At 42.1% G+C, this 19,122-nt stretch overlaps 1 protein-coding gene across 1 annotated transcript in view; it reads right to left on the bottom strand.

The window, feature by feature from the left end:
- snx25 (sorting nexin 25) overlaps nt 1–19,122 on the bottom strand; it is a 253,050-nt gene that overhangs the window by 80,005 nt on the left and 153,923 nt on the right. Inside the window, exon 7 of the mRNA XM_078562219.1 lies at nt 17,081–17,151. Within this exon, the coding sequence (XP_078418345.1) occupies nt 17,081–17,151 (71 nt within the window). The remainder of the gene's footprint in view (nt 1–17,080; nt 17,152–19,122) is intronic.

The raw sequence follows: 19,122 nt of genomic DNA, 5'->3' as shown, positions 1-19,122 counted from the left end.
GTTTTGACACAGTGTCTGTGAACGAACTAAGATATAGTTCCAAGAGAGGATGGTGGGTGGCTTGGAGGGGAACTTTTTCCCACGCATCTGCTGCCCTTGTCCTTCTAGGTGGTACAGGTCGTGAGTTTGGAAGCTGCTATCAAAGAGGCCTTGGTGAGTTGCTACAGTGCATCTTGTACATGATACACACTGTGCATCCATGGTGGAGCAAGTGAATGCTGAACGTAGTGGATGGGTTTCTAATCAAGTGGGCTGCTTTGTGCTGGATGGTGTCGAGCTTCTTGATTGTTGTTGGAACTGCACTCATCCAGGCAAGGCGAGAATATTCCATCACACTCCTGACTTGTGCCTTGTGGGTGGTGGACAGATTTTGAGTAGTCAGGATATGAATTTCTGGTTGCTCTTGCAGCCACAGTATTTATGTGGCTGGTCCAGTTCAGTTTCTGGTCAATGGTGTCCGCCAGGATGTCGATAGTGGGGGATTTAGTGATTTATTTTTAATGCATTCACGGGATGTGGGTTTTGCTGGCTGGGCCAGCATTTGTTGTCCATTCTTAGTTGCCCTTGAGAAGGTGTGGTGAGCTGCCTTCTTGAATTGCTGCAGTCCATGTGGTGTAGGTACACCCAGTGCTGCTAGGAAGGGAGTTCCAGAATTTTGACCCAGTGACATTGAAGGAACGGCAATATATTTCCAAGTCAGATGGGGAACTTCCAGGTGGTGCGTTCCCATCTATCTGCTGCCCATGTTCTTCTAGATGGTGATGGTCATAGGTTTGGAAGGTGCTGTCTAAGGAGCCTTGGTGAATTCCTGCAATGCATCTTGTAGATGGTACACACTGCTGCTACTGTATGTTGGTGGTAAAGGGAATGAATGTTTGTGGATGTGGTGCCAATCAAGCAGGCTGCTTCGTCCTGGATGTTGTCAAGCTTCTTTGAGTGTTGTAGGAGCCGCACTCATCCAGGCAAGTAGGGAGTATTCCATGACACTCCTGACTTGTGCCTCATCCTCACCAACCTGCCTGTTGCAGATGCATCTGTCCATGACAGCATTGGTAGGAATGACCACTGCACAGTCCTTGTAATGCAACTGATTGTCAAGGGGAGAGGGTTGGATTCTCTCTTGTTGGAGATGGTCATTGCCTGGCAATGTGTCCCAGTTTTGATTTCTGAAAATCTAGTCACCCTGAACAGCTGGAACCAATGGCATAGAGATGAGCAGGATGGCAGCTCTTAAAAAATGAAATTTGAGAGAGTGTTAGATACAGATTACAAGATCATTAAAACCCAGGGTGGGATAAAGCTCTATGAATGGGGTGGGCTTCAGGAAAATCAAACAGGTACAAATATCTATGTAGAGACAGTAAAAAGAAAAGCAGTGAAAGAGGATTCAACCTCAAAAAATTGGAGGGTAAACCTTAGAACGTGTTGGGAGGTGCAAATAAATAAACATTGTGAGCCACCAGAGCAGTCAAAAATGATAAACTCAAGAGGGGGTTTTGGAAAGACACTGCTGGAAACAAAATGTGATTCAGCAAAAACACAACAAAAGAGAGAAAATAAGAAAGATGGAAGAGGATTGAGTGCTAACGAGAATGAAACTTGTCACGGTTTCAATGTTGCTTTTGTAAATATGCAAAGCATTAGAAATAACATCAGGGTAGATTCACTAACTACAATTGTAGAATATAACCAGACCCATTGAAGTCTCATGGCATCAGGTCAAACATGGGCAAGGAAACCTCCTGTTTACCACATACCACCCTCCCTCAGCTGATGAATCAGGGCTCCTCCATGTTGAACACCACGGGAGGAAGCACGGAGGGTGGCAAGGGCGCAGAATGTACGCTCGGTGGGGGACTTCAATGTCCATCACCAAGACTGGCTCAGTAGCACCACTGCAGACCAAGTCCTAAAGGACTGAGCTGCTAGACTGGGTCTGCGGCAGGTGGTGAAGGAACCAACAAAGAGGGGAAAAACACTTGACCTCATCCTCACCAACCTGCCTGTCACAGGTGCATTTGTCCATGACAGTATTGATAGGAGTGACTAACACACAGTCCTTGTGAAGACGGAATCCAGTCTTCACATTGAGGATACCCTTTATCATGTTGTGTAGCACTATCACTGTGCTAACTGGGATAGATTTCGAACAGATTTAGCAACTCAAGACTGGACAACTATGAGGCGCTGTGGGCCATCATCAGCAGCAGAAGTGTGCTCAATCACAATCTGTAACCTCATGGCCCAGCATATCCTCCACTCTACCATTACCATGAAGCCAGGGGATAAACCCTGGTTCAATGAAGAGTGCAGGAGGGCATGCCAGGAGCTGCACCAGGCATACTAAAAATGGAGGTGTCAACCTGGTGAAGCTATAACACAGGACTACTTGCCTGCCAAGCAGCATAAGCAGCAAGTGTTAGACAGAGCTAAACGATTCTACAATTAACGGATCAGATCTAAACTCTGCAGTCCTGCCACATCCAGTCGTGAATGGTGGTGGACAATTAAACAACTGGGGATTACCACTGACCAGAAACTGAACTGGACTAGCCATATAAATACTGTGGCTTCAAGTGCAGGTCAGGGGCTAGGAATCCTGTGGTGATTAACTCTCAACTTGACTCCCCAAAGCCTGTCCACCATCTACAAAATGCAGGTCAGGACTGTGATGGAATACTCTCCACTTGCCTGGATGAGTGCAGCTCCAACAACACTCAAGAAGCTTGCCACCATACAGGACAAAGCAAACCACTTGATTGGCACCCCATTGACAAACATTCACTCCCTCCACCACTGACGTACAGTAGCAGCAGTGTGTACCATCTACAAGATGCACTGCAGGAATTCACCAAGGTTCCTTAGACAGCACCTTCCAAACCCATGACTTCTACCATGCAGAAGGACAAGGACACCAGACACATGGGAACACCACCACCTGGAAGTTCCCCTCCAAGCCACTCATCACCCTGACTTGGAATTATGTCGCTGTTCCTTCACTGTTGCTGGGGCAAAATCCTGGAACTCCCTCCCTAACAGCACTGTGGATACACCTACACCACATGGACTGCACCGGCATAAGAAGACAGCTCACCACCACCACCTTCTCAAGTGCAATTAGGGATGGGCAATAAATGCTGTCCTACCCTTTCAAACTTGACAGAAACCTGACTTTCAAGACTAGCAGTTGAATATCCCTGACCGTAATATTTGCAGGAGTTGGAAAAAAACAAAAAGGGAGGAGGGGTATGAATTAAAGCTGCACTGTTTTTGCTATGTTTTTATCAATGTTTTAATGATTAATCAGGAAAACTGAAGCCATCATTATTTTCATTCCCCACTACAAACACTGTTCCTATCTACTGATTTCATCATTTTCCCTGGCAAAATTCTGATTGCAACCTCAGTGTCACATTTGACTCAAGATGAGCTCCAGAGCTCATATACACACACCATCTCTTAGATCGCCTATTCCCACCTCTAACGTTGCCCAGCTTTGCCATTGTCTCAGCTCATATGTTGCTGAAACACTCGTTCATGTTTTTGTTACCTGTGAACTTGACTACTCCTGTGCACTCCTGGCTGGCCTCTTTCTTGCATTCTACCCTCCATAAACTTGAGGTCATCAAAATCTCTGCTGTCCATCTTATTGCTCACACCAAACTCTGTTTACCTATGACCCCAGTGCTCGCTCACTTACATAGGCACCCAGTCAAGCAACATCTTGATTTTCAAATTCTTATCTTTATTTCCAAATCCCTCCACTGCCTAGCCCCTCTTTATTTCTATAATCTCCACCAGGCCGACACCCCTCCAAGGTATCAGCGCTCCTCTAATTCTGGCCTCTTGAGTATTCCCGATTTTAACTGCTTCACCACTGGTAAGCTGCCTAGGCCCTAAGCACAGGAATGTCCTCCCCTACGCCACTCCATCTCACTTTCCCTCTTTAAAACACTTCTTAAAACCTACCTCTTTGACCAAGCTTTTAGTCATCTGACCTAATGTCTCCTTAGGTGGTTTGATGTCATTTTTTTTATTTAAAAAGCTCCTGTGAAGTGACCCAAGGATATTTTATTACATTAAAGGTGCTATATAAATACAAGTTGTTGTTGATGGTGCAGTAGAGTCTAAAAAAAACTGTAAATGATCTGTTACTTTAATAGGGAGTACATCAAAGGTCATTAAATAGGGGACAGAAGATGGGACTTGCAGGCAATTTAGAGAGATCTGCAGTGATCATAGATTTGTAATTAAGGTGAAACTTCAACTCTTCTAAAGCACAGGCACGTGCAAATGTAAAAAAAGCACACTTCTGAAAGACCAAGCCTTACACTTTCACTTTTCTTTCATTTCTCGCCTCACAGCAGTTCTTTGAAGACTGAAGTGTACATGGGAATGATTGTATTTAAAGAAGATCATATCTGTTACCAGAAGTTTTTATCCAGTTGCAATTTGACAGAAACTGTGGAATATTTTGTTCCGAGATTTTAGCTGCTACTCTTCAATAACCACCAGGGCGCAGCAGATGCTGTATCAACGGGAAAAAAATGTCCCATTGGTTTTAATCAAAATATTTTAAAATTCAACAATCAGCACCAGCAGAAGAAATAGCACTGTGCATAAATACACTCCAAAACTGTGCCAGACATCCAATTACATAGAGGTTTACAGCGCAGAAAGAGGTCATTCAGCCCAACCGGGCCATGCTGGTGTTGGGGATCCACGCGTGTCTCGTCCACGTTTTATTTTCTCACCCTATCAACAAATCCTTCTATTCCTTTCTGCCCCATGTACTTATCAAGCTTCCCTTCAACCATTCCATGCGGTAGCAAATTTCACATTCTAATCACTGAGTCAAGAAGTTCCTCCTCAATTCCTTATTGTATTTACTAGTGACACCCTTTTTACACCCTCTAGATTTAGACACCCCAAGTGGAAATATCCTCTCCACGTGCAACCTATTGAGCCCGCTTATAATTTTAAAAACCTATCAGTTTTCCTGAGAGTTTAATTTTAAGAGAAAAGATTCCTCACATAATGGCCCCACAGTTCTGGTGTTATCCCAGTGAATCTTTTTTGGCACTTTCTCCAACGCCAGTATTTTTGGGATATGGGGCAGGATTTTTTGGATGGCGGGGTTTCCTGCTCCACCATTCAAAGAGTCAGTGGGGAGCACATCCCTGCTGATCACAGCAACCCCATAGCCATTTAATGCTCCAAGTATCTTTAATTACCTGGAGATGGAACTTCTGCCCCTCACATGGGAGGGATTTCCACCTCAGAAAGCTGATGGGCCATTCCCGGCAGCACCAGTGGAAGCCTGTGCCCAAGGCTGGGACTACAAACAGTCCCCAGATTCTAAGTCCAGGACCAGGTAAGTGCAGGACATTCCAAAGTAGGGAGAGGTGGTGAGGCCCAAGGTGGGAGGGGATCTTGGTGGAGAAAAGGGGGAGACAGCACATTTTCAAGGCTTGCAAAGCACATACCTGACCCATGTGTGACTTCACACACCAGTTCTGTCTATTCACACCGCAGTTGGGTCCTCAGTGCAGTTTGCAAGCCATGCTGGAGGAGTGAGTGCATGAGGAGTGTGTGTGCAGAGGCAGGCCAGTTATAGAAGGCTCTCCAACACAGTATCCCAGCTCCCAATATTGGAGGCTTCCTAAACCTTACCCTTCACTTCCCCAACCACAGCCCATGCCAGCCCATGTCACCTCGGATCACCCATGCTCATTCTATGCCCCATGTATCCTCCATGCCCCTTCAGATTTATCATGCCACCTCTATGCCCCCGCCATAGACGTTTACAGCACAGAAGGAGGCCATTCGGCCCATCGTGTTCATGTCAGTCAACAAAGATTTGACTACGCTAATCCCATTTTCCAGTGCTTGATCCATAGCTGGAGGCTATTGCAATACAAGTGAATATCTAAATTCTTCTTAAATGTTACGAGTGTTTCTGACTCAACCACCCTTTCAGGCAGAGAGTTTCAGACTCCCACCACCCTCTGGGTGAAAAATTTCTCAACTCCCCTCTTAGCCTTACCTTAAAATCTATGCCCCCTAGTTATTAACCCCTCTACTAATGGAAAAAGTACCTTCCTATCCACTTCTATGCTCCTCATACTCTTATACACCTCAATCAGGTCCCCTCTCAACCTTCGCTGCTTGAAGGAAAACAACTCCAGCCTATCTAATCTTTCCTCATAGCTCAGGCCCTCCAGACCAGGCAGCATCCTGGTGAATCTCCTCTGACAGCCCTGTAATGAAACACAGTTTAAAAAGGTTGAATGTTTCTTTTGCCATCGAAATGGACGCCTCATGAGACTGTTAAGGCTGAATTAGGCAGATTTCAGACAAAAGCAAAAACTCAATGAGATAAACAGGGTTGAAAAGCCTGAAGTAATAGATGCTGATATCTATTCGCTGTATAATTTAAAAGGTAGGAAGAAGGAGCCTATGTAACCATGAGAGTGAATGAGAAGCCTTTCATGGAGATGGATACTGAAGCAGCCGCTACAGTGATTGGTGAGCATATGGACCTGAATCACAGAGAACGTAAGCTAAATTTAGAAGAAATTGATGAAAAATGAAAAACTTACACAGGAGAAAACATACAGGTCAAGGGCGTATGTAAAGTCACAGTACACTATGGAGGTCAAAGAGTGAGATTACCTTTGATGGTAGTAGCAGGTGAGAGACCTAGTCTCCTCGGATGAAACAGGCTGAAAGAAATTAAATTGGAATGGGCTGAAATCTTCCAACTGAGAACTAATGGGTCATCACAGTCAGTGGAAAAATATGCCACAATCTTCAAGGAAGAATTGAAAAATTGAAGGGCTACAAGCAAAAATTGATGTCGTTCCAGAAGCAACACAGAGATTCATGAAGGCGAGACCAGTACCTTATGCAATGTGGGATAAGGTAGATGCCGAACTGGACAGATTAGAAAAACTGGGAGTGATACAACCAGTACAATTGTCAGAGTGGGCAGCTCCAAGTGTACCTGTTCTCAAACCTGACCGAAACATTAGGATATGCGGAGACTATAAATTAACAGTTAATAAAGTGGCAAAATATACCTAAAATAGAGGATAGATACACTAAACTGGCAGGTGGAAAGGCCTACACAAAGTTAGATATGAGCCATAAATACACATAAGGGATTGTACCAATACACTTGTTTGCCATTTGGCCTATCTTCTGCTTGCGCCACATTCCAAAGAACAAGGGGAAGTTTACTACAGGGATTGCCCCACGTTGTAGTTTATTTGGGTGATGTTCTCGTGACTGGACTCACTGAAAAGCAACATTTGATGAACTTGGAAGAAGTTTTGAAACGTTTTTCGCAGGTTTGAGTGTGGTTGAATAAAGAAAAGTGATTATTCCAAGCAAAAGAGGTAACTTACCTAGGTCACAAGGTAGATTCACCAGGCCTACATCCAGTTGAAGAAAAAGTGAAAGCCATTAAAGAAGCCCCAATACCAAAGAATACATTAGAACTGAAATCATTCTCAGGGATAATAAATTACTGGCACCACTGTATTAGTTACTCAAGAAAAACCAGAGATGGTCATGGCAAACAATACAAGAAGAAGCTTTCACGAAGTGAAACAGTTGCTACAATCTTCTGCACTGCTAGTACATTTTGATCCAAAGAAAGAGTTGACATTAACGTGTGATGCATCAGCTTATGGAGTGAGAGCAGTACTTTCCCATCGAATGGATGATGGATCAGAACGACCTATATGATGTGTGTCAAGGGCACTTAGCACTGCAGGGAAAAAGTACTCACAAATTGAAAAAAGTAGTCCTGGCAACCGTTTTCGGTGTTAAGAAGTTTCATCAATATGTACATGTTCATCATTTTACTGTCATAATGGACCGCAGCCATTATTAGGACTATTCGGTGAAGACAAGGCTATACCTCCTATAGCTTCAGCAAGAGTACAAAGATGGGCATTGATCTTAGCAGCATATGAGTATACTTTCATTCAAAGACCCGGAAGCCAAATTGAAAATGCAGATGCAGTTGTTCACCCTTGCAAGTAAAAGATGTTCCAATTCCTCAGGAATTCATCTTGTTGAACTCCCTGGACTCATCACCAATATGTGTAAAACAAATTAAAGATTTTATCCAAAATGAGAAATCAAGTTCTTTAATGGTTGGTCACAAACACAAGAGTCTGCTGAAATGAAGCTGTATTTCCAGAGAAGATGCGAGATAACCAGTCAAGAAGGTATTTTAATGTGGGGACCTTGTGCGATTGTTTCCCCAAAAGGACGAAAGCCTTTATTATCTGAACTTCATAGTGCTCATCCTGGAATTTCCAAAAATGAAGGCACTAGCACGTAGCTATATGTGGTGGCCAGAAGTGGATGGAGAGGTAGAAAACTTAGTGAGAAGTTGTATGCAATGTCAACAAGTGCAAAAATTACCTGCAACTGCACCATTACACCTCTGGGAGTGGCCAGGAAGGACATGGGTATGAGTACACATCAACTGTGTGGGACCTTATGTGGGAACAATATTTCTCCTTATCATAGACTCTCATTCAAAATGAATGGATGTATACAAAGTGAGGTCACCCACATCTTCAGCGACAATAGACAGGCTGTGACAAAGCGTCACTATAAATGGATTAGGTGAAGTGCTAGTATCAGATAATGAAACATTATTCAGAAGTGCTGAATTTAACCAATTTACAAGCCTCAATGGTATTGTTCATGTGAAAACATCTCCATACTACCCTTCTTCAAACAGACTCACTGAGAGAGAGGTTCAGACATTCAAATCTGGTATGAAGAAATTATCTGGAGATTCGATTGCGACTAAATTAGCACGATTTATTTTCCATTATAGAGCCACCCCTCATTCGACAACAAGTGTCACACCTGCGGAATTGTTCATGAAGTGCCATCACCAGTTGAGGCTGACCCTAATCATGCCAAACTTGGGTTTGGGGGCAGTGGGTGGTTGCAGAGGGTAGAGAGAAAGCAGGAAAGTCAGAAAATTGGACATGATTGTCATAGTCAGGACAGAATATTTAATGTAAGAGCGACAGTATTTGTGAAAAATTTTAGAGAAGGACCAGCATGGTTGTTCGGTGAAATAAGTGCTGTAACAGGGCCTCTTTGCTGCCACGTGAAAGTTGGAGATCGAATAGTAAGAAGACATGTGGATCACATACGAAGTGGAGAAGTCAGATATCGAGAAGTGATTCCACCAGTGTTCAAGACGGAATCAGCACTTCCTGTTGAGAGAACTCAACCAAGTTTTTTTCATTCATTCACGGGATGCGGGCTTCGCTGGCTGGGCCAGCATATATTGCCCATCCTTAGTTGCCATTGAGAAGGTGGTGGTGAGCTGCCTTCTTGAACCGTTGCAGTCCATGTGGTGTAGGTACACCCACAGTGCTGTTAGGAAGGGAGTTCCAGGATTTTGACCCAGCAACAGCGAAGGAATGGCAATATATTTCCAAGTCAGGATGGTGAGTGACTTGGAGGGGAACTTCCAGATGGTGGTGTTCCCATCTATCTGCTGTCCTTGTCCTTCTGGGTGGTAGTGGTTGTGGGTTTGGAAGGTGCTGTCTAAGGGGCCTTGGTGAATGAAGGGCCGACTGTACCTGAAAGAGTCGAAGAAACAAATTTACCGGCACCTGTTGTAGAACCTGATGTTCAGACGACTTCAGTAAGAGATACTCCAAGCTTCAGGAGCTGTAGAGCTGAGATGTTCTGCATGCATAAGAAAACCCCCAGTGAGACTGACTTTGTAAATAACCGATCTGTGGAAACAACTTGATATATTGAAAAATTGTAAAATGTATTTTTCAGTAAAGGGGGAGGGATGTAGTAATCCGAGATGTAATATACCTTTCAGCATTGTAATGTTAAGGTCACATGATCTTATTGTCCAATAGCAGAGTAGCATGGGCTATCTCTATGTGATAGAGTCTTGAGTTAGTCACTGATGAATGACACCAGAGTTTTATGTCATGAGCACACAAGTATAACTGTAGAGTTTAGTTTGTAAATGAACACCGTGTGTTTATTCTAACAACAATCTCCGGATGTTCTGTCTCTGTACCAACTCGGTCACCCCAAAACAAGCAAGCAACCGGATCCTTTAGCCCCTACAAACCAAGGGCACTGGATCCAACAGTGTGAGATCACTTTCAAATATATGGGTTAAAGTCAACACCTGCAGGCAGGGGCAAAACCTCATCAACTAAGTCCCACAGATGATTTTAAATTCCCTGTCCAGTTCTTGTTGGGCAGGCAGGGTTAAAGGGATCCACCTCCCCCTCCCATCATCCATCCTTCAAAGTAGCCCCTTTCGCCAGCACTGCAGCAGCTTGTTGGGATGTGCAGCTGCACCTTGCAGAAGAGGAGTCAAATCTTTCCTAACAACCTTCAGAGTTGAAACCCAGGAAAATTTTTCAGATGACTTCTGCATAGTAGCAAATGCCAGTACTACATCTTCTTTCTGTTCAAAATGCCTAAATCAATAAGTAAATGAAATGGAAACCCACTTACATAATGGAATAAACACAGAGCTACATGCATTACACTCTAAACCACTATTACAAACAATGATTCACAACTTGGCTTCCTCTGAATTATCAAATCAGATCATTACATCCATTTTAGTGGAGCATTTGGTAAACCTATCAATGAAGCAAATGCTTGCCCAAAATATCCAGTTGTGCAATAATCTAGAGTTATCTCTTTAGAACAGAATAATGTTATTATGGCAATGGTTCAATGTCATTTGCAGCCTTTCCAACTCTAATGTTCAATAAGGCCGTACAAACTGTTTGTACTGGTTTCAATTTATATTATTGAATTCCTTGAGGAGAGAGGAATAAGAATGCCATATATTATAATGTCTCTAACCTCAGCATAAGTCATTCAGCTAACTAAGTACTGTACAGAAGACATAATGATAGATAATGAAAAATCATGAAATCTCAGACAGTGACAGGGAGCTGATGGGATTCCTTGTATAATTGTTTTTCATTTGTGCCTGTTTCTTTTAATCTTATAAATTCAGTCACTGTCTGTCGCTTTCTTTGTTACAATGAAAAGTATGAATAAAAAGCTTTTGTTTTATTCAGTCTAGTTTTTTTTTTAAAAAGAAACTAGTTGTTCCCTTGGCATTGCTTATGACTAAAATATTAAACAGAACATTAAAACTCCGTTATCACTCATCTCCTAGTTATTTGTATTTGCTTCCGTCAAGTTTTTGTTTTTCTTAAATATTTGCTGTACAATGAGTTTTTTTGTACTGTATATAATTACCCTTCTTGAATGATTCCTTCTCTTGCTTCTAAATGTATGTATTTATGCAAATAACATTCTGTACTCAACAACTACACATGCCCAATAGCAATTTTTTAAAAATGTATCCACTGGATTTTTAGAATTCTTTTGAAAGGGTAAAAGAGTTCGACAATCAAGTCCAGGGAGTGCATTGGCCAGGAGGGAGCTAAGATAGTTTTGGGGTAGACTGGTTTCAATTAGAAAGCAGGGTCAAGTGGAAGACTCACAGTAAGGGGGCACTCATACCAGGAAGAAATGACTGAACTTGGCCTGTAACACCAGGAGAGTGGACATGGGAGCAAGCTAGGTCAAGGCTGAGGCCATGAAGGAACCTTAGGGCTTCTGTATGGTGGGAGAGAGAGGACATTAGACAGCCTAGACAGCCTGGGATTGCACAATGCCTTTGGGAGCTGTCGTTTTATTTCCTGCTTATATTGCATCTGTCTCGTATAACTGTGATCATTGGACATGCTGTGATGCAGCCTCTGTCAGCTGTGCAGTGGTTTAAAGGAGTTGCAGCAGAGTAGTCTGGCTTTGAACATCAGGCATCAGCTGTGCTGGGAGTATCAACGGACGGTGTACCAGTGGCCAGAGATGTTTATGACGCTGGCTGAGGAGTAATAGTCCATACATTGGAGTGAGGCAGGGTAAAAGGGACATCAGCTGGGCTGACTGAAACATGCGCCAGCTCATTTAGAATTTCCCTTCCACCCCACCCCAAACCGTTAAACAAACTCGTTGTTATTTATAGAGACATCATGGGGTGGATGGGGGTAAACGATCATGGTAGCTTCATAAACTCACTACACCGGAAAAAAAAAGAAACATTTAAATTGAGAATAGATTCATATGGTATCATTAATTATTTTCAACTTTTGTTATTCATCAATCAGAAAGAAAAGTTCAGAAACCGAAAAACTAAATGGAGAAATAAACCTGACCAATAGACAAGAAATTTAATTCTAAAGATTTTCTTTCTTTAACCAGCAAGTAGCAACAATCTCAGAGTTGTTGGCTTAAAAGAGATACCGAGGCCCACTGTGGTGGAACTGAACTATTATTAGCGATGTCACAATCGTAAGCTCAGAATTACTTCAGCATATTATTGTAGGTCCCTCACATCATGATTCCTTCAAGTATTCTGTTATTAATATTTGCTGCTGAAAAAAAAATATTCCAAGCAAAACTTCTGAAACGGACTTAGTACATCAGCAAGATATGATCTATGGTCTGGCGTCATTGACAACACATATCAGTGTGCTCCTAGCAATCCTCTGCCAGCAATATTTGAGCTGGATTATATCAGTCTATTATTGGAGATCAAAGTACAAAACTTGAGTAGTGTAAAAATAAATAAACTACATAAAAAAACAGGCTGTAAACCAGATGTAGCTTGAGTCATTTGACGTGAACAGCTCGTTTTTCACTGAATGTGAACTGTACATCAGCTGTACTTACACTTGAGCCTGCTTCTCAGTCTTTCAGTTTGCATCAACTGTGGCAGGTATAAAGGAATTGGTTTCAGGCAGGATGCAAACTTTCCTTGCTAAATACACTGACATGCCATGCTGTGCCAAAAAAAATCCTCAACCATTTGGAGCAATTTTTGAAGAATACCACAAACTCAAAACAAAAATACATTCCCCATGAGGTAAACAAAGCAAGTAGAAAAAACCCACTCCCTATGTCACACATGTATTGTGAATCCAATCCATTTGCCCTCAATCAAGAATTCAAAAGTTTCCCTAACCACCATTGCAAGATCCTGTATCTTAAGCACAATAGTTCGATATGTGTTTTAGCAGGAGATTATTATTCCACCACATTCACCTCCACAGCTTAGTTTTTTTTTAAATCCAATAATTTATGCTCGGCATGCATCATGTCATGCTTGTGAGCAATAAGCTGCAATATTCACAGGCCAGGTGCACTGGAGGGCACAAGTGAGCACATTGATTCTCCCTGGGAAAGTGGTAAGAGTCTACTACACTGTTGTAACAAGTGCAATTGAAAGAATACAATTTTTAAAAATGGAACAATTTTATTATTTTCTCACCAATAGCTTCCCTAGCCATTCTCGCTCGGAGAAGTAAAGTCCTTGGTGGATTCAGTTTCACCACCATCACCCCCCCATACACTAAGATAAGAAAAGGATAGGGAAATACCATATGGTTCAACAAACCAGTCTGTCCACGCACAAGGCAGCCATTGATCGCTACTGACCTATCATCCCAGTCATGCAATCTCTTGGGAAAGGGAAAGAAAAGGGAACGAACAAAAACTCTGGGAATTATTCTCTAACCCCGGAAGACAACTGAGCAGTCTTCAGGAGATGGCGGTAACCCATAAATCCTTCCAATCCCAGCTAACCTGCAACATGCCCGCCGTAATGAAAAATGCCCTCCTATCTCTGAAACTTGTCCAGTTCCTTTGGGAATCTCTGCTCGCTGCATGGTTCGATAATCTGTTGTGTGTGCACATTATTTGTGTGCGAGGCTTCACAATGAGTCAGAAGAATATTTTCACAGAGGGTACCATAGCTGAACCTAAATCAGTTCACACTCAACAAACACGTACACACTTCAGCCAGGGGTTGCTGGATAGGGGTCAAGAGTGAGAACTGTGGCCAATTCTCCCCCTTCCTCACTCAGGACCACTTTTTCCCCAATGATCAGCTGAGGACAGACAAAAGATCAAATCTGCAAGCAATCCTAGTTCATGCAATTCAAATGTTTACTGAATAAACATTTGGGGAAGCTACTCTTGGTCCTTTCAATATCAACTACTCTAATATACCAAATTGCAAGGACCTTTGCAGAGTTTCTATTAAATGTAGATATCTACGGTGAATGGTCACTCTCCACTATTGGAATGTGAAACTTGTCTCTTCAATGATTATCTCTTAAGGCCCATGTTAAGTTGGAAAACAACAACATTTGTCTTCCTGTGGAAGACAAGCATGGAAGCCAGACAGGAAAGGAAAATGCTAGAGAAAGTATTTTAAAAGGTTTTAAAGACATAAATCAATAACCCAAGTGTAATCTTCACAAGTAGTGGGTCTGTAAGATGACACTTCCAGTAAGATAACCACATGGAGAGGTGAGAAGTACAGTGTTAGGGCAGGACATGCGATGGAGCAATCTGGAAAACACATTTAATGTCTTCCTTTAGTAACCACAGATCTCTATCATTGAGCCCTCAAGTCACATCTCAAAACAACCAGACCATACTTCCAGTGCTCTTTCCTATGCAATAACTAATGGATATGAACACTTGGCTTATTAGGCAATGATGTTCTTCAGAATCAATCCAATGGATGGTCTGTCTATATCAATGAAATTCATTATTAATGCTCTTTAGAAAGTCTAATTTGAAGCAAAGGAAGTAACTTCACGCCACAGGTATTTTATCACATCCTAACACAGTAACAACTGTTACCAAAGAGAACTGTGAACATCAATGCTTCCAGCCAAGTTTGCCAACAGAGACTATGTTAACCTGGTCATCAATTCCTACGCTGACATCCACTTATAAACAACAGTGACTGAAATCAATTTTAATCTCCTTCTGGCAGTATTTGGAAAGATCTACAATTCAATAAGAAACGTGTAAAAAAACTCATTTCAACCACAGTTATCTATGTTGAATGCAGGACTGAAAACATGGGATGCATAAATTCACCTGCTGTCTGCTCTGTGCTGAATCATCAAACATAAGCTGAGGTGACAATGGGTCAGCACAATTAACTGGCACGATTTGAAAACAAGTATCCAAAAATGAGTAACAACTGGCCAGCCAGCCCTGTTTTGATGATAGCTGGTCATCCCAAGGCCAAGGGCACAGTCTGCCTCACTGTGATGATGTCTCACAATGGAACAGGTGCTAACACATGAACAACCACTGAGAGCCACCATTATCTGTGGAAGTCAAGTAATAGCCCTCTAACCCTTAAAATGGTGGCTAAGGGAATAAACTGGAAGTGGGTACGGGAGGAGAGTTAACCATACTGACATTATCTTCACTTACCTTGCACAAAAATAAAGAAGATCTAACTCAATTACTGCGTGAGGAATAATGAGTACAACACAACTGGTTACATAAGAACAAGGAGCAGGAGTAGGCTATTCGGTCCCACGAGCCTGCTCCACTATTTAATAAGGTCATGGCTGATCTAATAGTAACCTCAAATCTGCATCCCACCTACCCCTGATAACCTTTCATTCCCTTGCTTACCAAGGATCTATCCACCTCTGCCTTAAAAATATTCAAAGACTCTGCTTCCACCACCTTTTCAAGAAGAGTTCTAAAGACTAATGGCCCTTAGAAAAAATTTCACCTCATGTCCATTTTAAATGGGCGAACACTTATTTTTAATCAGTGTCCCCAAGTTCTAGATTCTCCCACCAAAGGAAACATCCTCTCCACATCCACCCTGTCAAGACCCCTCAGGGTCTTATATGTTCCAATCAAATCACCTCTTACTCTTCTAAACTCTAGCGGTTACAAGCGTAGCCTGTCCTATCTTTCCTCATAAGGTAACCCACCCATTCCAGGTATTAGTCTGGTAAACCTTCTCTGAACTACTTCCAACGCATTTACATCCTTCCTTAAATAAGGTGACCAATATTGTACACAGTACTCCCGATGTGGTCTCACTAGTGCTCTGTATAGCTGAAGCATAACCTCCCTATTTTTGTATTAAATTCCCCTTGCAATAAATGATAACATTCTATTCACTTTCCTCATTACTTGCTGTGCTTCATATTAGCCTTTTGCAATTCATGCATTAAGACACCCAGATCCCTCTGAATCTCAGAGCTCTGCAATCACTCACCATTTAGATAATATGCTTCTCTTCTATTCTTCCTGCCGCTGTAGCCTCTCTATGTCCTCTTCACAACTTACTTTCCGACCTATCTTTGTGTCATCAGCAAATTTGGCAACCACCCCTTCAATCACTTCATCCAAGTCATTTCTATAAATTGTAAACAGTTGGTCCCAGCACTGATCCCTGTGGCACACCATTCCTTATATCTTGCCAGCCTGAAAAAGGCCCATATATGCCTACCCTCTGCTTCCTGTTAGCAAACCAATCTTCTATCCATGCCAATATGTCACCCCCTATACCGAGTTTTTAATTTTTCACAATAACCTTTGATGTGGCACTTTATCAAATGCCTTCTGGAAATCTAAGTACAGTACGTCCCCCGGTTCCCCTTTATCCACAGCACATATTACTTCCTCAAAGAACTCCAATAAGTTGGTTAAAACATGATTTCCCTTTGACAAAACTATGTTGACTCTGCCTGATTACCTTGAACTTATCCAAACGTCATGCTATAGCTACTTTAATAATAGCTTCTAACGTTTTCCCCGTGGCAGATGTTAAGCTAACTGGCCTGCAGTTTCCCACTTTGTGTCTCCTTCCCTTTTTGAATAACGGAGTTACAGTTGGTATCCTCCAATTGAATGGGACCTTCCCCAAATCTAGGGAGTTTCGGAAAATTAAAACCGATGAATCAACTATCTCACTAGCCACTTCTTTTAAGATCCTAGAGTGAAGTCCATCAGACCCAGGCACTTGTCGCCCTGCAGCAATTTACTCAGTACCACTTCTCTGGTGATTGTAATATTTCTGAGTTCCCCCCTACCTTCCATGTCCTGATATATAGCTGCTTCTAGGATGCTGAGGTTATACAGGCGGTGAAAGGATTATAGTCATAGGGAGCACTAGAAAGGAACACAGCAGAATGCTTACCTTTTGATTTCTTCATCTGAGGTAAGCTGCTGATTGTAGTCGCCTGAATAATTTCAACGACAATTTGATACCTGTTTGAGAGACAGAATTTTGAATTCTTAGGCTTAAGAATTATTTGCATTCAGAACTTCCTGACAATTCCACAAAAACACAGTAACCATAGCAACTACAGCACTGGCTCTCGACCGAGACTCAAGTTTAAATTCCCTCAATGGATTTTAGACTAAGTGACGACCTGTTCAAGTCTTTTTGAAATGTTGAGGAATTTTATCAGGAAAATAGGGAAGCTGTCTGAGTAGAAATAGTCAGTGATCAGAATGCATAAATTTAGGATCATCAGCAAAAGAATTATTTTATTTTACAAAGAGAATCATCAGGACACAGAACGCCCATCAGAAATGATGGTGGTAGCAGAATCCATACTAGCTTTCAAAAGGGAAGGAGATAAATATTTGAAAAATAAAAATTTAGAAGGATATTGAGAAAGGGCAGGGATTAGCTCTTTTAGCATAATGAGCAAACTGGCTTCCTGTGTTATAGAATTCTAGAATTCTACCCTTGCAGACAAATGTCACGAAGACACTTTATGACTGATTGAGGCAAGTTATTTCCCTATATTTTCTCTAACGTCTCAGGGTATTCAACCATTCCTCCCTTCTTCAACACCTCTCCTCTGATATTTTGACTCCATGGGACTGCCCTCATGTGGTTCCATCCTATCTTCCCCAACGTTGTCAATATATCTGTATATTTTCATCACATTCATATAGAGTCCCCAAAATATATCCACGCCATCTCCCACACGTTCCTCACCTCACACTCTCCCTCAATGATACAACATTTAAGCATGATTCCAGCTTGCCGATAGCTAATTCTAGCTATCCATTACTTCATCGTTTTCACAATATGCTTTCAGCTTACCTGACATTAGGTCATTTGGGAGTCAAAATTTCCTCCAGCCAAATAGCAGGAAATCAGAAATCATGTTTTTCAGTCGGTGATGAACTTTACTTCCTCGCTACTAATTCCACGCTTCCTTGCTACTAATTCTATCCCCGTCCTCAACCATTAGCTCATGACCATGGGTATAAATAAGTATCAGCTGTGGCTCAATGGGTAACACTCCTGCCTCCGAGTCAGAAGGTTGCAGGTTGAAGTCCCACTCCAAGACTTGAGCACAAAAATCTAGGTTGGCACTCCAGAGCAGTACTGAGGGAGTGCTGTACTGTTGGAGGTGTCATCTTTTAGATGAAATATTAAAACATATTAAACTACTCTCAGGTGAGCATGAAAGATCCCACGCTCTATTTCAAAGAGGAGCAGAGGAGATATTCCTGGTGTCCCGGTCCATCAATAAACATCAGTAAAACAGATTACCGTATCATGTTTCTGTTTGTAGGAATTTGTTGTGCACAAATTGGCTTCCAATTACAACAGTGCGTTACAACTGTGGCCACACTTCAAAAGTGTTTAGTTGGCTGTAAAACTCTTTGGAATTTTCATAGGTATTGTAAGGTGCTATATAAATTCAAGTCTTTCTTTTCTTTCTTTCTCAATCACTAGCTCAAGTTGAAAGCACTCTTGGTGTCCAATTCAAGTCAAAGCTGAGTTTCAAACACCATATTTTACCCATCACCAAGCGGAGTTATTTTCACCCCTTCCCACAGCTAAAATTCTTATCCAGGATTGTGTGGTCTGGAGGCCTCATTTTTCCATGTCTTCCTGCCAGCCTCCTATCCTCCTCGCACAATAAATACCAAATTATTCAAAACTCAACTTATTTTATGTTATCCTGAATCAGTTCCAATTGTCCATCAATCGCACCTTTGATAAAATAATTAATGCTAAGTTTCAGGATTTCATTTAGGCTCGTTCTTTATTCTTCAATGCACTGAAATTCAACTCCTTGTGCTCACTTTCAAATCTCGCTTTGGGCATGTACTATTGCCTTGCATTTTCTACCACAGCCTTAGTCCTCCAATTCTGGCCCTCCACATATCCTACCCTTCAGCTGATGGCAGAATCTTCAGCCATCATCTCTC

The sequence above is a fragment of the Cetorhinus maximus genome, chromosome 2 (genome assembly GCF_964194155.1).
Source record: "Cetorhinus maximus chromosome 2, sCetMax3.hap1.1, whole genome shotgun sequence".
In the NCBI taxonomy this organism is placed as follows: Eukaryota; Metazoa; Chordata; class Chondrichthyes; order Lamniformes; family Cetorhinidae; genus Cetorhinus; species Cetorhinus maximus.
This window is presented reverse-complemented; position numbering and strand designations above follow the sequence as displayed.